General features: G+C 40.8%; 1 protein-coding gene across 1 annotated transcript in view; it reads left to right on the top strand.

The window, feature by feature from the left end:
- The window catches only part of LOC149316496 (uncharacterized), a 122,101-nt gene extending 95,147 nt beyond the window's left edge, over window positions 1–26,954 (top strand). Inside the window, exons 2-3 of the mRNA XM_089518311.1 lie at window positions 15,684–15,978; window positions 26,877–26,954. Of these exons, the coding sequence (XP_089374437.1) occupies window positions 15,684–15,978; window positions 26,877–26,954 (373 nt within the window). The remainder of the gene's footprint in view (window positions 1–15,683; window positions 15,979–26,876) is intronic.
- The last annotated feature ends 257 nt before the right edge of the window (window positions 26,955–27,211 follow it).

Here is a 27,211-nt window from a genome sequence, read left to right as displayed (position 1 = left end):
TAATTTTTCTCTCTCCTCTTTCTTAGAGACACAAAGTGGGGCACTTTGCTGACTCTCTGCCTTTGTCATTGCTGGTTTTTATTTCATTTTCTGATTTGTTCTTTCATATATATATATATATATATATATATCACAAAATAAGCACAATTAGCAAATTAACAATTAACAAACAAAGTAACACATGGTGTTAATAAACACAAAATGCTGCTGTTACATACTTGTGGGATGAGTATAAAAACTCTCTACTTTAATTCTTTATCTAATGTAATGGTTTGAATGCATCTCTTACTTTACTTGGGGAGCTGCTTTTATCTATGTGCTGGTGGATCACTTGACAAAGACATGCTTAAAACTCATTGTAAAGAAGCTGAAAGAAAGCTGTGAAAGGGGGGTCATCCTTTTCCTTAAGTGTGCATGCCTGAGGTATGCAGTACATAACGGCGTTACTCCAAGGCCAGGCCTCTGATCACCCCTCATGTTTGATATCAACTTAATATTAAAGGGACGCTGGGATAAATGATCTGGAAAGGCAACCCCAAGGCAGAAACTTGGCCATAACATATTTCAAAATCTGTTTGGCTCTAGCAAGCAAAGAAGCAAAGGCACCTGTCACAATGATATCACCCAAATACATCCCTTTGTCTGTGGAGGGTAGTGATGAGATTTTGGCTAAAGAAGATTGCTATGCATACACAGACAAAGGAAACTTCTCTAGAAGTAGAAGATTCCCATTGTCTGAGATATTCATGCCAATTGTCCAAACATTCCATTGTTCAACCATTCTTTTCTCCTGGAAAAGAATTCAGCAGTGAATTAATACATTCATTCTGAGATTGATGCCCTGGGATATGATTTTGAGTATATATACCACCACAATAGCAAGTTGGTCTAGTTTGGGAATGGGCAGACACTCTGTTTGTTCTACTAGACTCTTCAATAAGACAGCCACCCCACCTGCCACAGTGGCTATTGAGCCATCTCCATTCCAGATGCCCCTCAGTTGGAACCATGGATCAGGCTTGGTACTGTAATACCATTAGTAAAGCCTCTGCCTTTCCCATCCTCCCACCTTTGCTTTGTTAGTTCTTGTGTGCCCACGTAAGTGTGTGCTTGTATGTGTGTTGCTTATTTTCTTAATAAACCTACAAAACCTATTTGGAATTGCCTCTGGAGTTCTGTGTGATTTAGAACTGATATACACAGGGTTGATTCCAAGCAAAAGTATTTTATTTGAGTTATTAAAATTCCCCTAAACATATTAATTTGTGGGTACCCTCCTGGGACCCCAACCTTTTGAGTCTGCCACCAAGAGCCCTTGAGAGAATGTCATGATTGTGTTTGTGTATGTTTTAATGAAATGCATTTTAACTTTGTTTTAATCTTTTCCTGATTGCTTACTGATAATTTTTTTTAACTTTTTGTGTTTTGTTGTTAAATTGTACTTAACAGGTTTTTTTAATCATTGTAAGCCACTTTGAATCCCAATCTGGGGAAAATGTGGGACAGAATGATGACAACGACAACAACAACAAACAACAACCCTGCTTCTCTAGCAGAATATGGGACTAGTGTGAAACAGCCAAGTCTAGGCAGTGGACTCCCCCCCCCTCCAGAAATCTCATGATGCAAGTAATAAAATGGGTAACCAACAATGGAACTAGAGACAGATGCTGGATTCGCGGAGAAATATTGAAGGAGGAATCTCTTCCTTTGGGATATCTCAGTAAATAAAAAAGAGGGTGTTTCATTGATGTTTTACGAGAGGGAGGGAAAAACTGGGATATTGGGTTCTTGTATAGATTCTGTTAATTGTAAACCGCCTCGATTGTCTTTTTGACAGAGAGGCGGGGTAAAAATAAAGCTATTATTATTATTATTATTATTATTATTATTATTATTATTGGAAGACCGCAGATTCTAAACAGAATGAAAGGGCTTCCAACATCTTGGAGCTTTGTAGGACACACAGTACAGCTGTGTCTTCCCATATGTTCCCTTTGGATGACTCTGTAGGGACAAGCACTGTATGGAGGGTTCTGTTTCTGTACCAGTCATTAGCACAGCCAAGCTCAAGGTCTGCTACTGCCTGAGGAAATCACTGGGAGTGCAAAGAGGGACAGAGACCATGCCAGTTAGTAATTAATTGGGGGAGGACTTGAAAACTAATTAAATTTTCCAGGTTTAATTACTAATTAGATTAAGAACAAGGATTGCCAGTCAATAACACACACACACACACACACACACACACACCACACACATGCTGAGCTATTCCATTTGCCACAGTAAATACTTCTGATTACCATGAATATGTTTTTTTTTCTGATGGTTATATTGCAACAGAAGAGAGAAGTTACATGCACATCAGATTTATAAAGAAATAAGGAAGATATTTCCTCTTTTGTATTTGTATATCTAGTTAACCCCATTGATCTCTATGTGTACTCATGTACAGGATTAATGTGATGGAGGGAGATTTCATGACTGGGGAAAAAACTGTTCCACAGAGACCACTTGGGTCATGAGTGATAAAGATGGATCCAGGCATGGTTCCCAAGCTACTCTGCTCTCTTTCTGAGGGAGTATAGTTCCATCTAGGTCTAGGGCAAGGTGTTACTCACTTCCCAGAGTTGATAACCACCAGTCCACAGAGCTTCCACCTTATGGGCATTCAGCTTTAGTGTGTTGTATCTCATCCGGTCCATTGTTGCATCCAGGTAATGGTCCAACTCTTGCACGTATACAGTTGATTCTGATGATAGGGGGAAACAGAGCTTACTTTTGGTACCCAATTCCAAAATCCATCATGAGCTCACCCAGTGGCTTCATATAGATATGAAATAGGATGGTAATTAATATGGAACCCTATGGAACCCCACAGCTTAATATCAATGGGGCCAATTAGAAATCTTCTAATGCCACTCTCAAGAACTAGCCCCGCAGAGAGGAGCAGAACCACTGTGACACAATGCCTCTTAACTCCTTTCGGATGGAAGCAGTCCAGTAAGATAGCATGATCAATGGTATCAAAAGCTGCTAAAAGATCCAGAAAGACCAACAAAGTGTAGTACTCTTCTTATCATTCCCCTGGAGTAAGTCACTGAGCTGTTTCGGTGTCACACTTTAGCCTAAAATCAGACTAAAATGGGTCCACATACCAAATAAATATTTTTTTTAAATCTAGTTATCCCAGCCTTTGTTCAGTTCAGCAGCACAATAGTGCAGGGAGGTTTTTGCTATTGTTGTTGCTATTGTTAAACAATTCGGAGTCATAAATCCATGCTGATGTGCTATAGCTACAAATCACCCAGAGAAGCATCAGAAGATCCAGATCTACTTTCTTATCCCCACCTCTTCTTAAATCTAACAAAGTCCCAAGCAATTATCCTTGTTCGGTGGCAGTTAATTTGTGAACAGAATATCAATAATTTATATGAGTATTAATGACACTGATCACGCAGAGGTTGAAACATGATGCTTGCCTTTTGTCTATAATCCATAAAAGAGAAGGCAATTCATTTTGGTCAATCTTCCTTCCTTCCTTCCTTCCTTCCTTCCTTCCTTCCTTCCACCTAGAGAAAACAGATCTTGAAGTATATCTAGCAAGTGGAATGATCAATACCTCCAAATGAATTTTACTAGGATCAAAATACATTTTTTTAAAATAAAAAATTTCATTGCCACTCCTAGTCCTTACATAATTATATGCATTCAAAAATTTAAAGAACACCACTTGCTGTTTGTTTCTGGAGAGACAGAGGGGAAGAGGGGGAAAGAGAAAGAAAGAGAGCAAAATTAATTCTGATGCTGATCCTTTGAATTTGCCATCTTGTTTTTGAATCACTGTACAATCTGTATATCACTGAGATAAGCTATGGCTTGCTCTGAAGTGTGTGTGTGTTCTATGCAATTAATTAGGGCTTAGCACAGCATTGAAAGGAGAGTCCAGCTGCATGAAATAATGGAGGGTGGAGGGCTTAGTCTCTCTTCTCATACTTGAACCTTTCTCTGATATTATCGCAGCCATATAAATTACCTATGTGATACCTGAATCTTATTTGCTCCAGGATGTAGATTGGAAATTCTTTAGGTCAAGAAGGCAGAAGTATAATATGAATCAAGGTGACAGGAATGGCTTTTGAATAATTTTGTTAATCAGATACCTTCAGCAACTTCAGTCTCATTACTTGTTTACAAGAAAAGCTTCTACTAGATCTATGCTTCTTTTTTTAAAAAAAATCCTTGGCAAGTTTTATTGAACTGAGCTTTCATTAGGGCAGCTGTGATTGTCTTGCATAATTAACTGGGCTTCATTTATAATTATTTTCTGATAGTTAAAATTGTTTTCCACCGGTAATGACACACAGTACTAATGGTAAAGCTCGAAGCTTTTGGCTTCTGTATGTTAATAAGTAAAAGTAGTGTGGCCAAATACTTTGCAGTTGGAATGTATACTACTTGCCACTGAACTCTTAGAAAAGCTTCTATGGATTCTAGGTTTGAAGACAGTTAACAATGGTCATCTATACATATGCTCAAATTTCTCTTCCACACAGTGATTATAAGTGCAAGAGTCCTTTGTCTCTGGTTTCCCAAATTAAAAATGAATTCATTTCTCTCTCTGGTCTCCCAGATTAAAGAAATGTTTCCTTCTCTTTCATTCTCTCTCATGGTAAAAAGACTTCCACACTAGGTTTGTTTTATGTGTGTTGTTTACCTCCATGCTCCTTCTGGCTTATGGCAATCCTAAGGCATTTTCTTGGCAAGATTTGTTTAGTTTGCCATTGCTGAGGGAGTGTGACTTGCCCAAATTCACCCAGTGTGTTTTATGGCCGAGATGGGAATCAAACCCTTGTCTCCAGAGTTGTAGTCCAGTGCTCAATCCACTACAGTACACGAGCTCTCACTAGGCTCATAAGGCACCACAATTGTGATAGTCTAGGAAATGAAAACATACCAGGTTGAGGACAATCATGATTGCACAGCTCTTCCAAATTGCCATGGTGTTGCATCTATCCTGGCCTCTGTCTTCTGCACACTAGCCTCCATAGCCCTGCCTCCTTGTCGTATGCCCTTCCTAGCATGCTTTTCAGTCTACTTATTTTTATTTTTAGTACAAGTGCACTATCATGGCAATCCACACCCTTCTTTGAGTAGAGTAGCAAAAAGTGAGAGCTTAGTCTGTCCCAGGAGCATCTAAAAGAAGTTTTCCTTTGCTTCACCCTTTCCATCCTTTGCCACATGCCCCTATGTTGTACTCTCGACTTAACCACGGGTCATATCAAAATCCATCATTTTAGCCTTGAAACCTGACCTCTACAGCATGCTGGCTCTTTTAATCAGAATTTTATTTCTTGAATTCTATATTAGTTGATGCTCCTGAAAAATAGACTCATACACAGCACATCACATTAGTCTAACTTGGGGGATAAAAGAGCATAGTTTGTGGTAGCCAAATATTGCTCATCAGGAACAGTCACAATTGGTTGGCCAGAAGTACTGTAGATATTGTAAGGTATTTTCAAGGCCATGCAGACGTCCAGCAACAATGCTGAGTCACGGAACCCCAGAAAACCTGTGCAACTAGACCTCCAGGAGATCAGGGTTCAAATCCTTACTCAGCCATGGAAATATTGACGGACCTTGGGCAAGTCACACCCTCTCAGCCTCAGAGGGAGACAATGACACCCCTGTGCTAGCCATAATTCAGGGCTAAGTTGAAGACATAGCAACTATAGGTAAGACTGTCATTCCCACCTCTGTTTTAGATCCGTATACTTGGAAAAACACACCGGACCTGTCAAAGTCTCTTTGTTACCTCTGCTTTACCTACCAGTTCTGAACTGACACCACCATTAACTAACTAAATACATGTTTAGTAGACCCTAGGTTCCCAATTACAGCAACTAAAAAAGAGGAGAAGGGAAAGAGTAAGTGAACTGTATGTCTGCTGAACACACTTGATGTTTTAAGATACAAACAAGACTACCTGTGTTAATTCTGCAATTTCTCCACACAGAGCGAGTTATGAAAGAGAAAGTGCCACTGATTTTTACTTTTGCTTCTTTTCTTTTTAAGCCACTCTATAATTGTCTGTGGGCTTTTCATCTTTCTCTCTTTCACACACAGTTTATTTGTGAATATGCAGGTTCTGAGGAGCCATGGTTAGCCGAATGATATTTCTGGCCAGCTACAAGGTATGTAGGAATGGCAATACCTCTGAGAAAAAGGTCATGTGCATTTGGCCACACAAAACCATAACAAACTCTTCCACAGATATTCTTCTCACTTGATTCTTCATGATCTAAAACATAAATATGGGGGCAAGTATGAAGATAAAATTTAGGGAGAGCTTTTATACAATGGCAGTTTACAGAGTATATCCTGAATTTATTATTATTATTATTATTATTATTAAACTTTATTTCTATAGCGCTGTAATTATACACAGCACTGTACAAAGTCGAAGTGTTTTCTCTTTGGGTGGGAGGAGGATATGGTTTTGTATCAATGTTAACAATTTTTGCAAGTGCTTACCCTCAGCTACAGTCCTTAGGAATATGATTTTCCTTTTTGTCAGCCATTTCTAATTTTTATTTGTATTATTTTTGTTAATCTTGTTCTTTTCTGACTGCCTGTTTCCAATCATTGGTGGATCTTGTGATACCCAAAACAGCAGGACCAACAAATTTTAGGAAGATGGATGAAAATGAAATCAACAAAATGGTCCACAAAAATCTTAGATTCCAAATGTAAATAAGCCTCCCATAAAATCACTACCATTGCATTAGCTTGTTCTGAGGGAAAATGTTCACTTTTGATAATTTGAGATTATCAAAGGGTTTGATTTATTTTAATCACTATTTAAGTAACTTGGATTTTCCATAAATGCTAGTCAATAAGAAGATTAATACATAAATGCCAGTAAATGTGCTCTAAATATCAGTCTTGCTGACATATTTCCCAGGTCCTCGATCCTCTTAGCCATAATCTCCTATTGAAAAGGAAAAGAAATGTCATCCATATGAGGATCTTGTGAATTTAAGCCCTGATTAGGCAAGGAATTATGTACAGTGGCTTTAGAAATCTGATAATTAAAAAGAAAACACAAGATCCTTTTAGTTCTGACATTTAAAAACCTAATAATGCTAGGAAAGGGTTTTCAACATTTGAGGACCTTGATTTGAAAGCTGTGCTTGGTAACCTTGTATTGTAGATGCTCTTAAACCCAATTTGTATTCACTCTACCTTTTATTTGAAATAAATAAATGGTGCCTGGCTTGACATTACTTGGATGGGAGGACAAACAAAGAGGATCAGCAAAAGTAACTAGTACGTTTATGCCCTTTTGCTAAATTTGGGATTAAGAGTTAACTGGTTTAACTTGCACAATGCACCTTCCTTACACAATGAAGAAAGTATATTCATGGACAGCTATGTTGGCCGTGCAGCAAAATCCAACAAAAATCCAAAATCCACAAAACAGCAATACTTTTATTGGCCAGCCAAAATGTACAAAATACATCATATTAGCTTTTGAAACTTTATTGGCTTCTTCATCAGGCAAAGATGTTAAAAATCAGAGAGAAGCAAAATGATGTTAGAACCTCAGGCCTCTATCCTGGTCATGTGGGGGCTAAGGATAAAGAGCAGTAAATGAATGGGAAGGGCCTCTGTCTACATTGAGATCCCTCTAGACCAACTGACAATGGAAGTAACATCTGAGACCAAATGTGGGCCTGTGACTTTAATATTGTCACTTCTCTTCTCCTGTATGATTATTCTCTTAGATCCAAAATACTGCAGAAGTAAACTAGTCTGAGACCTCTCTAACTGCCCTGGCTCAGTGCTAGGGAATTCTGGGAACTATAGTTTTGGGACACAATAACAGTTCCCTCAATTCTCTAGCACTGAACCTGGGCAGTTAAAGATGTATCAAACTGGAATATTTTTGCAGTGTGTTTTGGACCAATATGTGCATACCACTGTATCTAGATTAAGTGCAGTCCTCCTCATCGTCAGCGGACTTGCCATCTGTGGATTTAACCATCTGCAGATGACAAGCCCATTTTGCTTAATGGTGGCGCATGCATGTACCCGTGCTAGTGAGTAGAGGGCACCACGCCGCCATTAATTTTAATGGGATTTGTAAGGAGTAGGTATGAGGGCTATCAGAACAGCTTGGTTTTGCAGCAAAGTTTCTTGGAAACTCCACACAAAACCAGCACTATTTTACCCTGGGGGTAAAGGCTTTTTAGCTCAAGATCATATTGGATCCTCTGGATCCATGTCTGTATTGGTGGGATCAGGGCTGCTCCTACCACGAGGGTTTGGGCCTGTGTTGTCTACACTAGACGACTCCAGGCTCGGGGGGAAGGAGGGCCATTTGGCCCATGCAGATAGCCCCACAGTACTCAGGTGGAACATTCCCTTCCTCCTTCCTGCTGCTACTATACTTGACAGGCCACAGCTCTGGCTATCAGATCCAACACATCCAGACACTTTTATGCAGCAGGAGATCTCCTATGGCATGCCTTGGTTAAGACAAAGATAAGAGTCATGCAGACTGCCAAATATTGTTGGATAGCAACTCCCAAGATCCCCACCATTGGCTGTGCTGCTCAAGGTTTACAGTCTGATAACCTTTGGAAGAACAAATTGTGCCCACCTTTAATTTACAGCAATCATGGAATCGATTAATTTGCCCATGTCTGGTCTGTGGGCATGTCTACACAGGCAATTTACATGGGTTTTTTTCCTGCCCTCATGTTGCTTTCTCTTCACAATGCAGGCCCAAAGGTCTCATTTGACTCCAAAGTGTCTTCATGTGGGAAGGGCAGCTTTGCAGTAAATTCAGGTCACCCGTGCCTTACATTGAACAAAAAAACCCTCACCATTTGCTCTGGATCATCCAAGAAAACCCAGAGCATTCCAGAGTGATGGTGGGTAGCTGTTTACACATCATCATGCTGTACCACACACCACAGCCACCGTTGGCATGGGTTGCTCCCTCTGAGGTCACAACAAGGTGCCCAGCCATGTGATCAATGCTGGGTACCTTGTTTTCAACCTCAGAGGGAACAACTTGCACCCTAGGCAGCAACAAGAGGTGGCACAGTGTGATGTTATGTAAACAATTGCCTGGCATTGTTGCAGAGTGTCCAGATAACAGGGGAAATTTGTGGCAGCTTCGGGGCCAGAATACCCCAGGACGAGCCAGGAACATTTTGGCCAGTGTAGACCCATCCCATATCACTTTTGCATGTTTTGATTTTATTAAAATTCTACCTGGTTTTTTTAATGACCTCTCAAAATATGTGTTCAAAATATAAGAGTTAATATGCAATTCAGTTTGGTTTTCTGTACAAATACTTGGAAACATATTTTAAACAAAAGCATATTTTGATACCTTCAAACTACAGAGAACTAAAAACTTCAGAAAACTGCAAAATTTATCGGACACTTACCGTATATACATGACTATAAGTTGACCCCATATATATAAGCCGAGGGCAATTTTGGGGGCCAAAATTATCGATTTTGATATGACCACTTAGGCATATGTAATCAAGGATGTAAAGAATGAAGTAAAGGAAAACAATGACAAAGAACTTACAAAGTTCCAGCAGGCATAACTATTTGTGCACCTACTAAAGGCTGTATGGATGAGAGCGTAGAAGGGGTCAGTGCTTTCAGGACAGCTTAAACTCTTGCCTTTCATCACCATCATCATTATCTATCTATCTATCTATCTATCTATCTATGCACGATAAAATACAGCATTTACATTGACCTGTGGATAAGTCAACTCTGGTTCAAACCTAAATTTCTAGACTTATATATGAGTATATACAGTAGTTGTGCTCTGCCCACTCCTTACCACTGGTCAACATTTTAGGGTTCCACAGGAATTATGACTGGCACACTTTTGTGGTATGGTTCATTGTTCTGAGACCCTGTGAATAAATCTGTGCCATTTAAGGGGAATGAGGTAGGTGTGAGTTATTCACCCAGTTTATCATTCCTCTGAAGCACCTAATTTTCTGGGCAAATCAAAAGCTCAGAGCAAAGAGTGCTCCTTAAAACAATTAAATAGACCTACTTAGTAGGCTAAGTGGGAAAATCCCTTTGTTTATAAAAGGACAGGTGTTTGATCTGTCTGGATAACATTGCTGTAACATTGCTATAGTTACTGTGAGTTATATATAAAAAATTAACTGCAGCACAGGATCTTAAAATTCGAGACAGTATGCCAGTGAATACAAATTGCTGGGGAACACTTTCCTGCTTGTGAGCTTCCCATCACCATCTGGTTGGAAACTGTGGGAACAGAATGCTGGACTAAATAACCCAGTGGTTGAATTTAGCCAGGTTATTCCTGTAACATTGTACTAATATATTGTAGCAATGAATTTCTTTATTTTTTTTATTTACAATTTTATCTTGATTATATCCAAGTTGGAGTTTTCCCTCCGTACCCAGTGAAATCACTACTGCTCTTGGCCCTTAGATCTCAAATGTTGAGACAGCTAAGACTCTTGCCACAATGGAGAGTTAGTGCAGTTTGACACTTGTTACCACAGCCTTGGACCCCCAAAATCATCCTTCTTATATTTGATATCAACTTAATATTAAAAGGGATTCTAGATGGAAGGTGACCTGTGGGTGACGTGGTACTGCCCCAGTGGCAAGACATCTGGCCTCAAATCAGTTGGCTTCAGCTAAGGAGTAGAAAAAGGCATCCACCACAACAGATCAGCCACAGACATCAGCATAATCCCTTTGATGGCAGTTAAGTGGTGTCAAACTACATTAATTCTGCAGTGTAGATGCAGATTTAATTTTTGTTTGACCATACACTAACAGTGATATCCAAAAACCATTTAAAATGTAGGTCAATCTGGTATGTTTGTGCCATACCAGTGGTATGCAGGAATTCATATCTGGATTAGGTCAAATGACTGGTAGATTGGCTGGAAGAGTTTGCTGAGTTTTCCCACTCCTCCAATAGTTAGTGCAATATCTGTTTCCATTTCTTGTTTATATGTACAGCATAAATCAACCAATTATTTTCATATAAACATGCTTATACCGTCAAAAGCTGGCAATGACTATGCAGAGAACTGGAGAAAAGTTAGTGGAGAGGGCAGCAGGAACAACAGGGAAGATCTGTCTTCATGAACAGGTTTGGGGCTCTATGCTATAGTGTTCGGTCTATTTGGCTCTCAGTTGGTACCCTAATAAATAAGAGTATTTAAACCTGATGCTGCTGGGTATAGATGCTAGAAAGCCTTAATCCCTGCCTTGTAACTGAGGATTTAGATCCAGGCATCTCAAAAGAGCATTCCTCTCAGTGACACACTGAGCAATTAACCAGTCATGCCATTTTCCTACATTTATTTAGATCACTGGATTTCAAACTTTCTGCCTTGAAGGAAATCCTTCTTCATCAACTTGTTTGCTTTGCCCTCTCAGTTTCTCTGCCAACTTTGGAGTCTCTGTGTACTGCAGAAATTTTCTACGATACATACTTAGAATGCACTTATATAACATACATTTTGGGAGTTAGCCAAACCTGTTGGGTATCAGTATTGCCCTACACTAAACATATTCTTTAGAATGCATCAATCACTGTGCTCAGGGGTGTCATTAGGGGGCTGAAGGGGGTACAGATTGCACCGTGAGAGGGGGTGACACCATTGCTCCCCAAACATCTGCCTTTGGGCAGAAACAGGTTGTGGCATTCACCTGTGTCCCTGTCAAATGATGAATAGATAGTATCAGTGGGATAAGGCTCAGTGGAATGAGCAAGGAGATGCCCCAGATTTTTTTTTTTAAAAAAATAAAATAAAATTTTTAAATTATTTTAAATTATTTTTTCTTTTAATTTTTTCTTTGAGAACATCAAATCTTACCAAATTTTCACTTTCACCTCATGAAACTATGTGCATGTGAATACATTTAGACTGTGTGCGTGATATTATAATATAAAGAAATAATTTTCATTTTCTTAGTTTGTTTTATGTCAAAACTATTACCATTACATTCAGTGATATATGGGAATTATGATTTATGAGTAACATTAGTACACAGAACATTACTAAGGATTCTGTATGGTGTGGTAGGGGAGCAGGTCAACAGGGATGAGGGGGTGACACCATGGGCCTTATCACTCAAGGCACTTACCACGCTGGAATCGTGATCCAAACGCTTCAGAAGCGCGGAGGTCGGATCGCTGGTCACACTTATGAAGTGTCACTGAAGCACGTTCCACTCTTCTCCCATCGACGAATCGTTCATGGAGCAGCCATTTCTGTAATGATGGTATCTTCCATTATGCAAAAAAATGGCTACTCCGTGGACGCTTTGACAATGGAAGAATAGCGAAATGCCTCAATGACGTTTGAGAAGCGTGACTGGCAATCCCACCTCCGCGCTTCTGAAGCGTTTGGGCCATGATTCCAGCGTGGTAAATGCCTCATGTGATAAGGTCCCATGAGTTACCTTACCAGATGATGCCAATCCTAGTAATGCCACTGATTGTGCTGCACTTGTGTGTTTAGGGGGCTGTCAGTAGTAGATAGCATACTTGCTAAAAAGCAGTCCAAACCACAGTGTTGCCCAGATTAAGAACAAGATGGCATTTATTCCCATTCTATGCATAAAAGCCAACTGGACTGAAAATGGGTTAGCATCCAGCATCTAAAAGCAGCCAACTAAGGGGATATATATCAGACCGCATAGCATCCAGCTCTCTGTTCAGGCTTTATAGCCATTGCCCAGCTCCTGGCACTGAGCGCAACAGGTTCTCTAAGGTCCAAAACACACTGCAAAAATAATTCAGTTGGTGATCACTTTACCTGCCCTGGCTCAGTGCTAGGGAATCCTGGGAATTGCCATTTATTGTGGCACCAGAGCTCTCTGACTAAATGTCTCACAAAATTACAGCTCCCAGAATTCCCTAGCATTGAGCCAGGGCAGTGAAAGCAGTCTCAAACTGGATTATTTCTGCAGTGTGCTTTGGACCTAAGCCTATTAGTAGGGCTGTTTCAGGGAAGATTGTCTGCCATTATTGATCCGCTGAGAAGCTCCCGAGTATGTTCAAGTTTTTCTTGAACATGGATTAAAAACTCGGAGCTCACTGTTAGTCCTGGCTGTCCAACTTCATCAATATCACTATGAGTTTCCCTTTCTGTCTGTCTGTGAAAAGTAGTTGCTTAGTACACATGGATTCTTATAAATATTGATTGTGAAATCTCCTGTAAATGTGCAATGAAACTAGTGAGAAACATTAAATGAAACATGTTTACCAAAGAATCTTTAGTGGCAAGAAGAAGAAGAAGAAGAAATCTAATTCCAGAAGGAAGTCACACGTGTCAACTCTTTTCTCCAGTTGACTTAGTAACAGCAAGGCTGTTTCCTAACTAAACAGACTCATTAACATAAGCATAACTACAGGGTAAATTTTCAAGCTCATTCTAATGAATTCATGGAAGGGGAGGGAATATTCTTTTAATATGCACAAGTCATGCAGACAATGATATGAAGCTAATTCGTTTCATCATATTATCACCGTATCACATTAACTTAAAAGAAATAATAATGCAACACCGAAAATGTTTGCATATTAGTGGAAACTCTCATTGTACCCTATTAGCACCATATCATATTAGTATTGCATTAGGTGATTATGCTTCAGCGCTAAAATGATGAAATCCCTACTGTGAAAACCGATATTGAATTCTTGTAATGTTTCAGAACCATTTTTAGCTCCACACATAAATAATTCATGGGAGCAGATCTAATGAATTGATGAAAGGGGGGGGGGGGGGAGGAAAAAAAATCCCTTGACATTGTGGGAATATTTATGAATGTAAAGTCATAAAAAAAGAAGAAGCTTTTTTGTCAAAAAAAATTCTGGAGACCAAAATACCTGGCTTCTTGCCACAGTCTGCTTACACACACCCGGAGGAACACTAAGGCAGCAGTCAACCACATTTTCATGTTAACTATGAAGGTAAAAGGTGATTGAAATGACTCACTATGGCAGAATCTTGACACCTTGCCTGAAAAATGTACAGAAACATAGGCCTGAATGTCATAGGTCATCTAGACTGACAGCTACCACTAAGTCTTCCAATGTGAATTTCTAATATTGGGAACGATTGCCTAGAAATATGGATTTGAAAGAGAAGCTGTTTTTCCATCTTCTCTAGTCCATACTAGCATATCTCAGTTAACAAAGCTTCTGACAAAGAAGCTCTTTTTGCAAAGTCTTTTTATGCCTGCCCCCAGCCTCCTTTTTCCCTCATCCTCTGTCTAGGTGGTAGGTTTTTAGCAGCATTCGCATAAGGAACATGATGAAGGAGGGCTGCAGAAACAAAGGTTTTCAGTGTCAGGTTACAACAGCATGTCTTCAGTAAACAATGTAGTGAAGCATCTCTCTCCAGAATCCCTTACTGAGCATGCATAAAATGCAAAAATGGGGGAACAGAGAAGCCTATTATGAAGAGGGAAGCTGGGCAAGCCAGGTTGGTGTCAGCCAGTCACATCTCTGGGAAATGCTGTGAAGGAGACAAGGGTTACAAATCTGAGACTTATCTCTGACAGAGAGCAGGTGGGAAAAGATTGCATTGAGACAGGGATAAAATGGCAGAAATATAGGACAGTGAGCCACAGGAAGAACTGAACAGTATTTTGGGGCGGGGGGGGGGGGGGGCTCTGAATGATTAAATAGTTCAGGAGTTAATGTGCGATCTGCTGACCTATTAAAAACGTATTTATTCTTTTTTTTTTTACAACTATGTCTGGCTGTTGCTGTTAAATTTGGATAGAGAGTCTTACAGTGAACCCACTGCACAATGAACTTTTGCTGGAGGTATGGTATACATAGAGAGCCAGTATGGCACAGTGGTTTTAGTGTTGGACTGTGACTCTGGAGATCAGATTTTGATTCCCAGCTTGGCCATGAAACCCACTGGGTGACCTTGGACAAGTCATATGCTCTCGGCCTCAGGGGAAGGCAATGAAAAAACTTTCTCTGAATAAATTTTGCCAAGAAAACCCCATGATAGGTTCGCCATTGGGTTGCCATAAGTCGAAATGACTTGAAGGCACACAACAACAGGAACAACAACATAGTATACATGCAGCAGATCATGTTCTCCACTTGGAACAAACTGAGGATATTAGCTCACTGGCAAAGGAGTTTATCAAACGGGAGGAATTTCTCTTAAATTCGAATGAAAAGAAAGTGGGACCAGAACGCATTCACTTAAAGTCGCTAGTTTAGCGCAGTTACGTGAATGTGCATTGCATTTGAACTGGCTTCCCATTGCCCAAAAATAGCATGCCATTGCCCGAATTTGTGTGTGGCAGTCTATCACGCAATAACATGAAACCATATGATTGCATTTGGACTGATTTCCCATTGCCCGAATTTGCATGTAGTGGGTTATCATGCAATAACGTTAAACTCCATGATTGCGTTCAGATTGCCATTGGATTATACTTCCAATTTCCCTTGTCTGATAAACTCAAGAGAGTACAAAGAAATCATATTGTGTTATGTTATATATTCTTTACAGTAAGAAAATGAGCGTGGTGAAGAGCAGAATGGATAATTTCAAGTCATTTATGAAGAAGAGTAAGAGCAAACACATATGACCTCATTTCCTGAACAGCCATGGAGACATGGACACTTACTGTGGGCATACGCTACCTTCTGGTTCACAGGCTTTTGATGGGAAAGTCACAGTGGAGTCATCAGCCTATTATTTTTTACAAGTCTTTGCAAATTTCCAAAGAAAAGACATTTGGATGAACGATGATGGAGAGATCCAAAACCTGGTGAAACCAATATTAGAAACACCGCAGCCCAATCCAATGTGGTTGCCAAAAGAAGATTTTGAAAACCCAATAAATATTACAAAACAACAAACACTGAGAGAGGTGAAAGAGGTGAGAAAAGAAAGCCAGGTAAGAGTGTAGATAATATGGTTATGCTTATCTGAAGAACCTGAAATATCTCTGCTCATAGGCATTGGAGTTAGCAACCTACAATTGCATAGGCACAGTGCCCTCTGATTTCAACTGGCTCAAAAAAGATCAAGATTGTAGTTACAGACCTAGATTGTAGAAATATATGAGGTGTCCTAAGTGTAAAATTGAGTCCACATTATAATAAGTTTATTCCACGGAATGGAAGCTGGTTACAAAGCCACAAGAGGGGGAAGAAGGGAAATGTTACCTGAGTCTAGAGGGCAACATGTCTATCTGAGTAGAAAGCAATGGTTTTTTTCCCTAAGAAATAAGTAGCGAAGTAGGCAAGGTAGGTAAAATAAACCTTTGGCCCTACGGAGAAGTGATGCAAGGAGGAAGAAAATGCTACAGAGAATAATCAAGAATGAGCTGCAACCAGCAATTCTCAAGCAATCCTTGGAATTGTGCAACAGAGCATTTAAACCAGTGGGGCCTCACAGTCAGAGAATGAATAAGTGAGTGGCTGCAAAGGCATTTGTGGAGTTCAAAGGAGCAACTATTTGTGCCAGTCTCTGGGTTTGGTAGAAGAAAATGATCACCAGTGTAAAGTTGAAGGCTTTCATGGCCAGCATCCATAGCTTTTTTGTGGGTTTTTCGGGCTATGTGGCTATGTTCTAGCAGAGTTTCTTTCTGATGTTTTGCCAGCATCTGTGGCTGGCATCTTCAGAGAATGCTTTGCTTGGAAAAATTGGGTGTATATATTCTGTGTGAGCCTGGGAATGCAGGAGTGATTTGCATGTGTATTGTTCTGTGTTGATGGCTGGCCTCAGGCTAGGAGGCTAATGCAGGACAAAAAAGAAGCACAATCAAAACACTGGTAGACCGAGCAAAACATATCTGTGAACCCCACTTCTTGGAAGATGAACTGAAGCACTTGGACCGGGCTCTACAGGCCAATTGTTATTCCAGCTCAGACATCAGAAGGGCTGCCAGGCCCAGGAATATCCAGAGAAGTGAAGACAAGCAGCTACCCAAAGGGAAGGTATTTTTACCATACATCAAAGGAGTCACAGACAGAATAGGCAAAGTGGTAAGGAAGCACAGCCTTCAAATGGTTTACAAACCCATGAAGAAAATCCAGCAAATGCTTCGCTCAACCAAGGACCAGAGAGACCCTCTCACAGCCGCAGGAGTTTACTGCATACCATGCAGCTGTGGACAAGTCTACATAGGGACCACCAAACGCAGTGTGCAAACAAGAATCATGGAACATGAGAGACACTGCAGACTGGGCCAGCCAGAAAAATCAGCAGTAGCAGAACATGCCACAAACCATCCTGGGCATAAAATACTGTTTGAAAACACTGAAGTTCTGGACCATGCCAACCACTACCATGCCAGGATGCACAGGGAAGCCATTGAGATCCACAAACATCTGTATAATTTCAACCGGAAAGAAGAAACCCTTAAAGTCAACAATATTTGGCTACCAGTCCTGAAGAATAGCAAAATAAGGACTCAGCAAATGCAAATGGGAAACCATTCAGAGTCAGGGGCTTTCCCAGCAGATAATTGATCACCAATTAGCAGACATTAATCCTCTTTTGCATTAGCCTCCCAGGCGGAGGCCAGCCATCAATACAGAACAATACACATGCAAATCACTCCTGCATTCCCAGGCTCACACAGTATATATACACCCAATTTTTCCAGGCAAAGCATTCTCTGAAGATGCCAGCCACAGATGCTGGCGAAACGTCAGAAAGAAACTCTGCTAGAACATGGCTACATAGCCCAAAACCCCCACAAAAAACTAAAGTGATCAACAGTTTTGTTCTGGAGAATAAGTCAGTTCTCAAGGTAATTCCTGGCTACTTGACTAAATTAAAGTGAGATGCCTCAGCACTACAAAAAGAGAAGGAAACTGGAAGCAGCCAATAAAACCTTGTGGGAAGAACAGACTGAGGCCTGTTACAGACAGGCTAAAAAGTTCGTGCGGAGCGCATACTAGGGTTAAGACGGGGCGGTGCTTCCGCACCGCCCTAACCCTAGTGCACACTGCGTGCACACAAAATGGTGGCGGCTGTTCCACACAGCCACCGCCATCGACACGTGACGACCACGCCGCCTCCAAACGAGGCGGCGCGGTTGTGACGTATTGGGGTCACGGCAGGGCACCTAGGGCGCCCTTTCCGCAACCCCGGAAGGAGCTCCGTTTCGGAGCTCCTTCCTGGTTTAGTCCGCTGGGCGCAGCCTTCAGACGGCTGCACCCAGCGGACCAAAGGAGAAAGGGGCCAAACGGCCCCTTTCTCCTTCTCCTGAAGCCCCAAGGACACCCCTTTCCAGGCTGTGGGGAAGGGGCCTTTTGTCGCTTCCCCGCAGCCCGGAAAGCGGCGGATCGGGGCTTCAGGGGCTGCCGCTCTGGCCGCTGACGCCCCGATCCGGCGGGGAAAGGTGCGCCTACAGGCCGCCGCAAAGGGGCAGTCTGTAACGCGCCTGACTCTCTGGATGTATTTTTTAAAAAGAAATTTTCATTCCATAGGTTAGTCTACTTGCATTCCTGGAATAAAAGCTAAGCTGTGAGATAAAACTTTTAAAATATATTCTGAGATCAGTCTCCTTCATGTTAAGCATTGCAAAAGCCATGCTTCTGAAAGATAGGTAGATACATATCAACATAAGGAGGTATTCATTGTTGTTCTGATGTGCTTTCATGTTGTTTCCGATGTATGGTGACCCTAAGGCAAATCCATCACAGACTTGTCTTGACCAGATTTATTCAGAGAGGGTTTTGCCTTTGTTTTCCTCTGAGGCTGAGAGAATGTGATTTCCCCAAGGTTATCCAGCAGGTTTCCATGGTTGAGTGGGGATTCAAACTCTGGTCTCCAGAGTTGTAGTCCAATGCTCAAACCACTACACCACATTGTCTCTTGTGGATGTACTTACTTGGTCTATGTTGGAGTGAAGATACTAAAAGATTGGGCCATATTTCCTGCCACATGTCTCAGGTCTGGTCAGTTTAAAGCACGGTTAGACTGTGTGTGGCCTATGGGTGCATAAAGCTCCTGGATCTCCCTTTTGTAGTCCCTGAAACCTTTGACTGTATCCCCAAACCCCATGAACTCCTAAGGTTTAGGGTGCAATTTGGGGAGATTTTCACCTGAAAGCCATGCCCAAAGCACACCAGTTGCACAAAAATGTGTGCATGCAGTGACAGCCAAACCTGTAGATATACCCATATTTTCTTCAATGATAGCCTATAGATACACACACACTCCACACATACACACATTTCAGCCAAAATGTTGACAAGGATGTGCTATGATATCTCTTCTAGTCACCATTTTGGATAGGTTTCTATCAATGGAAGTGTTTTGATTGGGTGCCACTGGAAGATAGTAACCTGCAAGGTTCAATGGTACTTGACCACTGACCTCCATGCTGTTGCCCATTCCTGGTTTAATGGTTCTCCTAAGAGCTGTCAAACTGTGGACTTGGTATTCAAGAAGACATTTGGATTAATTTACAATTCACAAGCTCAATGTATTTCAGCAGGGTCCTCCTCTAATTAGGTCAAGTATAGGACACAGAGGTTAATGGATTTAAAATTTAACAAAGGAATTTCCAATAAGATTTTTCTTCATTATTGTTGATATCGTCCTGTCTGTGTAGAAGAAAAAAAATAACCGAGAAAGTGGTAGGGGTGACACCAACATATTATTAAAATATAGACTGTGGAGATTAGCGCACTATTTTTAAAGTGCCTTATCCCCAATGGGATAAAGGCACGTTTAAACTTACAAATGGGTTTCATTGCATTCACTGTGGCTGGGAGAATGCAGCCTGTCCACAGCCCAGATGCCAGGTGGGCTTATTCTGCAGCTTTTCAAGATACAGAATAAACCCAGTTGGCATCCGGCTGTATAAAGGCTGCATTCGCCCAGCCACACCTCTATCTAGTTGGGGACAAGGCACTTTAAAAAGAGTGCACTAATCTATTTGCCCAGTCCTCAGTCCTCAGACCAGATGAAAAGAAGGCATTTCTGTCTGGACCATGTCCATTTTAGCCGCTCTTGCCAAGCTGAGGAGACACTCCATGTTCAGGTGAGCTTGGATGTCACTAAAAGCAATCTGACAACTGTTCTTTATGCCTTTGATGGCAAAATGTTTGTCTTGGCACTGAGGATAGACAATTATATTAAATGAAACTTGAGTATGCCTTCTGCTGTCTGGAACACACCCAAGGAACAGATGAAGAATTGGGCCCATTTCTCTCAGACGACTAAACAGAGATAGCCTTTGGACACAATGGCAGTAGGCTCCAGTGTCTCACTACTAAACGTAGGTGGATGAACTACTTTGTTATCAGATTCCCTGAGCTTTGCTCTTTTTCATTACAAGCATGAGCGCACCCGCTAAGTTTACACTGAAGAGCCAGAAAGCTTGCAGAAAACATTTGCCCTTATATTCTCTACACAGCATGCTGGAATTTTGTAGCGAGCCTCTATAAACACTAATGGCACTACCTGGCTGTATACATCTCTGAATATTTAAGGTGGTAGTGAGGGAATTGTTCCTGGAATGATAGGGTATCTATTCTATATAATGGCCATGGTACTCTGGTTTTATCATGAACCTGTCTGTCTTTTCAGTGAATTGAAATGTTGTTTACTATTCAGAATACAATTGGAATACATTGGGAAAAGATTATATACAGCAAATACCTTTGGATGGTATTTAAATGTGTCTTGGCATTTCAACATATGACTTTTAATCATAGTTGGGAAATGTATGCCAATCCAAATGTTGCTGGCTTGCAGTCCTACCATCCCTAGATGGCTAGAGCTGATAGGAGCTGCTGATGGGAGTTGCAGCCCAACCACATCTGGTGGACCCTACATTTCTCACTCCTAGTTCAAATTATGGTTCAGAATTGGCCAAAGAATTTGAAAAATGTCTACAGCCATATTTAGTACTGGACCTCCACCCCACAAAATATGAACCTGGCACTCCAAAAAATGAGACTGTTGCTTAGGAATAAGAACTATTTTGTCCAATCTTATGGCAAGGTTACCAGATTCGATCCAGGGCTGACCCTATTTTGAGATGTTTCCCTTCATTACATAGAAGAGAAGTGGTCAGATTCAGATTCACCATTCATTTCAGCACTATGACAAGTATCTTGATGAAACTTTTGTACCCCATTATTAATGATGCTGTAGTGCCTTCAGCTCTAGTGACACTGGAGTTACATTCTTGATATTACTCACCATTATTATTATTATTATTATTATTATTATTATTAACCTTTATTTATAAAGCACTGTATATTTACACAGCGCTGTACATACAATCTTTTTAATTGGACGGTTGCCTGCCCTCAGGCTTACAATCTAAAAAGGAGAAGGGAGTGGCGGCGGGGAAGGGGATGAGGTCCAGCAGTTGTTCTTTGCCTCTGGGGTCTGGACCAAGGGAGATGGACTGGAGGGAGGGCTTGGCTTCTTAATGGATGGTTAATCTTCTTCCAGGGAGGCCTGTTGGAGCTAGCCTGCCTCACTAGTAGGATAATACATATAAAATACATAGCAATACAGGAAATGATTCAATAAAACAGGCAACAAAAGAACATCAAATAGCAAGTGACAATTATGCAATGGCTGGGAATGCTTCTCTGAACAGGATGGTCTTCAACTTCGTTTTGAAGCTGGTTAAAGAAGTGATGGCTCTTGCTCGTGGGGGAAGAAGGTTCCAGGAGTGAGGGGCAGCGAGTGAAAAGGGGGACCTATTTCTCACTTCAGTTTTTGAACTATTTTCACAGCTTAGAACAAGTTGCTGAATCCATGATGGCTAGGAGAAACTGGGAATTATAGTTCTCCCCCCCCCCCCCCCAATGGCTTTTCCAAGCCATTAAAAATCCATTGCAGTACAGATGCTGTAGAATTATAGAGTTGGAAGGGACTGCAAGGGCCATCTAATCGAACTCCTTACCATGTAGAAAAACATAATTAAAGCATTCCCAACAGATGGCCACCCAACCTCTGTTTAAAGACCTCTGAAAAGGAAGGGCTGAGATATTCTATTCCACTGCTGAACACCTCTTACCTAAAGGAAATCCTTCCTAATATTTAGATGAAATCTCTTTCCTTGTAATTTGGTTCATGTTCTAATCTCTGGAGCAGCAAAAGAAAAAAGCTCTCTCTGTCTTTGACATGACATGACACCCTTTCACCTTTCACCTTTCAATCATCTCTTCTCCAAGTCAAACATACCCAACTCCCTAAACTGTTCCTCATAAGGCTTGGTTTCCAGATGTTTTATCATCCTGGTCATCCTCTGAACAAATTCTAGCATATCACTGCAACCAAGGTCTGACTAACTTTCTGACTAGTAAACCCGTGCCTCATTCATGTATATGTTCCCACTTATATGTCAGTCTAGGAAGTGTATATGCTTATGTAGCCCAGTTTCATGCAGGCTTCAACTGTCAATGACCATCTATGTCATTCAGAATTGCAAATGGTTCATTTTGACAGGTTTTCTTTGACATTGGGATTGGAGAACTGCTATCCTTTGATGTCTTTTTAAGATCCCTTCCATTAAGACATCTAGCAGTGTTTTTCTCACTTTCATTACCAGGCTTCTGACCCTAGCTGTGTGAATATAGTTCATTTGCCTATGAATCCTCCTGAAACCTCCAGTTTCTCATGGAATGTCTTCTGTTTTTCCTGATCTTGAATATTGCATTTGTTGATCCCACAGACTTTTGGGAACACATTTGGGTCCAAATAGATGGAATATGTGCCAAGAAATATTCCACAACCTTAAAACACAACTGGATGCTACCTGCAAATGGAGACCTCTGCACCAGGCAACTTCCATTGCTAACAATGGGAGAGCATCCTCTACCACATGAGGAGGGGAGTCGGACAATTGAGAGAAATAGGGCAGCCCTATAGCACACACAACTCTGTCTACGGCCATGGAAGAGAGGTGGCCAAGAGGTCTAGTAGATGTACAGTACTACATAGTGAGTAAAATGAGATATACTGTATGTACATGGGAGGTAAAGCATTGGGATGAACGTTTATAACAGCGTTTGCATGCAGGAATATTTATAGAGGTTTTACAAGTACTCAGGGTGGGGCGATAGTGTACCAGTTTTGGTAACACACATTTAATGAAGTAAGAGGAATAAACAGGTGATTTTGTTACTTAACTAAGGCAGGTATAAAAAATGAATTACTGCTTCATAGCAGGCCAATCCAGACTCAATTATCTGAATATATATGTATGAATTATCATTATAAATGAACTCAAATGACTGGTTCTGACAGGTGGGAACTCTTCAGCCCACCAGAGATGGTTGAGTTGGAACTTCCAGCATTCCTCATTGTTGGCCATGGTGCAGGCTGTTGAGAATTGCAATTCAACAATATCTGGAGGGCTGCACCATTTCCAGCTCTGCTGTATAGGAATAAGTATTAACTCATTTGGAAAAAGTATCACTGAAATGGGGAACAATGCCATACTATCGTAATAATATTTTCATAAACATACAGTCCAGGAGAAACCATACTTATTTTGCCCATCTCCAAAAAAAGTCTGTTCCTTGAGTTAGACATACCTTAGCAGAACAAAATAACTGTTTTCTGAGCTGCAAGCTAGTTTAGACCAGCTTTTCTCAACCTTTGGATGTGCTGAACTGCCTGTCAACTCCAACCAGGAGAGCCAACAGCCATCCTGGCTGGAGATGACAGGAATTGTAGTCCAACATATCTAGAGGGCACCAGGTTAAGGAAAGCGGGACAACAGGATGGTTAATTGGATGCCAAGCAAAGGAGGGAGGAAAGATTTCAGAGGGATGAGAAGTACGCTGGTTTACTCTTCATATATATTTAAAGTGTTAAGTTTTCAATAAATTTTAAGCAGCAAGCGAATATTCCAAGAGATTGCACTATATTTGGAAAACAATATCACAGAGAAAAGACTCCATAGCAAACCATGGAGGACTATACATACATACATACATACATACATACATTTCCCTAAACACATTTTTTCTGACCCTGTTTTAATTTTTTTCCCTTCCATGCTCTTTGTATGAAAGATATTACCACAGCTGCTGCAACAGATGCTCTCCTGGCTCTGTGCAGCTTTTATATTTCATATCCAAAACTCTGATTTAAAAAAAAAACCACTATATTTTTTGCAACTTAATCTGCAAGTAAAATGCAGCCACACATTTTGCTGAAAAATAACAGGACTTTCTCCAGGGAATTGGGAGAGTATAATCCCAACAAGCTGAGAGAGCGTCTCGTCCTTTTCTTCTAAAAAATGCCGGCTGCCTGGATGTGAGCTGGAATGGTTTCTGAAGATATGGAACAGAACCCATCAAATATTGACTTCTTTCTCAACCTTCTGGCTGAGGGTGAGACATATGATAGGTGTCATCCATCCCTGGAACTGTACTCCCTGTATGTTTGAGGAATTGTCATCTGCTTAGTGTTATTCATTTCAGGAAGGCTAATTGTGTTGATAGTATTAAGGATTTTTCCAGAATTTATTGAATTTCTAAAAGCTAGGTTTCAAAACTAATGTAGTCCCCCCCTTTCTAGAGGTTTATACTCATACTATAAGTTTATACTGGTTCAATAGTCATTTTCTATGGCCAGAGTAGATTTTACACTGGGAATCCCAAATGTAAATTGGTTCGAATCCCCATTTAGCTGTGGAAACCCACTGGGTGGCCTTTGGCAAGACACACTTTCTCAGCCTCAGAGGAAGACAAAGGCTAACAGATTTTGCCAAGAAAACCCTGTGATAGGTCTACCTTAGTGTCACCATAAGTTGGAAATGACTTGAAGTCACACAACAACAACAGCAAATAGGCAGGTCAATGAAGTTGCCACTGTGCATATAGCTGTTTATGAACCCTGCAAAGAGAAGCATTCTCTTCACTTGGTTCATATGCAGTCATGTGAAGCACCTCCACACATAACAACTATGCACATATACTTGTTAACACTCCCTTTTCAGCTGTTCTGCTCACACTGTGGCTATGTAAGGGCCAGAGGTGACAGGATAGGGTCCCACACTCCTAGCCCCTATTCCATCCCATATAGAGGGACGTGAGATTGGAAAAGTTTCCCTTTTGCACTATGGGCACAGTACAGACCACCGAAAAATGGCGGCCTTCCAGCGCCTGTTTTTCCTCTGGAGGGAAGCCGCAGCCGCCAAACCACATGGCTTCCCTGCGGAGGAAAAAGAACCTGAGGTGTGCAGGGGCGGTGTACTGATGCACTCATTACGTAAGCGCTGCACAGCAATGTGGGGATGTCGCGCAGTGCTTATGTAACAATGGCGGTGCCCGTGTACACAGGGTGCCGCCATTGTTACCCCGTACATACATACTAGGGTTAGGGATCGTGTGGTTGCCATGCAGTCCCTAACCCTAGTATCGGCCCTGGTACGCCGCTTATTGGCAGTATGTACCGGGCCATACCTCCCAGAATCCCTCAGCTAGCATGGTCACTAGCCACTATCCATACTGGCTGGGGGATTCTGAGACGCATAGTTAAAAGAAGTAACTATTCCCAGTTCTTGGAGTAGAACATAATGTTTTCACTTATTGGTACAGGCATTTGCTGGGTAATTTGAAAGACACCTGGCCGCTAGATATAACTGTTCCATAGGATAGCTCTGAGAAAGTATTACTACCTTCGCATAATTTGAAGCTCTAAGTGTACAATCTTTGTGTTTGCATTTCTGATATTCATGGACAAAATTTTAACCTGTATCCTCCTTTTTCTCTGAGCACTGTGGGACTTGATTACCCCTGCTAGCTAGACCCCCTTAGAGAAGCTGTTGAATTAGTGATAGCTGCTGATCATTGTGAGCAATGTGCAAAATATACTTTTAACAGGTGGACAGAAGTCAGTTGATAGAGGTCGCCTAATTCCTTTTTGTACTTTAGCTGATCTTGTGTTGATTGTTTGTGGGGAATCTTAATTTCACAAAGTGTCACATGACTTACATACCCTGAGAAGCCATTTGTATCAGGGTTTGCCTCTCTCTAGCTGTCATCCAGTGGTTGACACATGTGAGGAGACATCAACTTCTGAGGTGTGAACTGTGAGACCTGCACCTGACTAGAAACACCCCTGGAATCAGCAGTGTCCTTTCTTCTCCCCTACCCAGCCTTGCCTAACCATTTGATCTAGTCTGCTTCTGAGGAATACAATGAAGGCATAAAGGGAGGCAGAAGTAGGGATGTGTGAGATGTTCACTGCTGTTTTAAAATAATAATAATTCTTGTCAAAATTTGCATTTCCTCCCATATTTGTAATGAAAAAACATGAACATTTAAGGAAAGGAATGTGGGTAAAACTGAAGCTAAGAGATTAAACCAGCTAGTTTCAGCCATTTCAGTGCTTTTTAAAAAATTTCTTTATTATATATTCATCACAACATTCATTCAAAATCTCACAAACAACTATATAATTAAACAATCAGATATCATGTATATCATCTCATATTAAATCCCATGTTATTATTATTATATCCCATGTTATATGAACTACTATATTACAATATCTAAATTATAAATCCTCTATAAATTATCCATTAAATTCATTTAATTTGAGATTAGTTTCATTCTCACTTCTTGATTCTTAACCAGGGAAGTCTTCCCTTCTTTCCATGCTCCTTTCTACATTTCCTATTTCTTTTTATATTATCACTTTAATCTTCCCATTAATCTTCAAATTCTTTTATAATTCTCCTCTTCCTGTTATCTCTTTAGCCATTTGAGTGCTTAAGCTCTTAAACATTTGGGTGTGAATCCATATTCCACCATGTGAATGTCGAACTGGATTTGATCTTTCTTTTTCTGGCAGGTCCCTCATCTTCAACCCATGTATGGCACTCTGTTACAGCATGATCTTCTCCATATTGAGAAGAGCAGCACCAATTGAATCTAGGGAGTGGAGATAAGTGAACTTTTAAAATCTTATTACTATTTTGAAGAATTATCAAAATCACAGACTTCATATTCAGGACGGGAAGAACATGAGGAGTTTTGCCTTTTGTTTTTTAATAAAAGCAGGGTAAAGAGGGATAAAAGTGAAACCAATTTTCCCATCTCTAGGCAAAGGTCTAGGGATTTCTACTATGTATGGTTTTGGAAGCTGGACAGTGAAGAATGCTGAGAGGAAGAAAATCAACTCACTTG

This window comes from Sceloporus occidentalis, unplaced genomic scaffold (assembly GCF_023333645.1).
Source record: "Sceloporus occidentalis isolate IW3139 unplaced genomic scaffold, rSceOcc1.0.p SCAF_3, whole genome shotgun sequence".
Taxonomy (NCBI): domain Eukaryota; kingdom Metazoa; phylum Chordata; class Lepidosauria; order Squamata; family Phrynosomatidae; genus Sceloporus; species Sceloporus occidentalis.
Note: the sequence above shows the minus strand (reverse complement) of the source record. Positions and strands in the feature narration are given on the sequence as shown.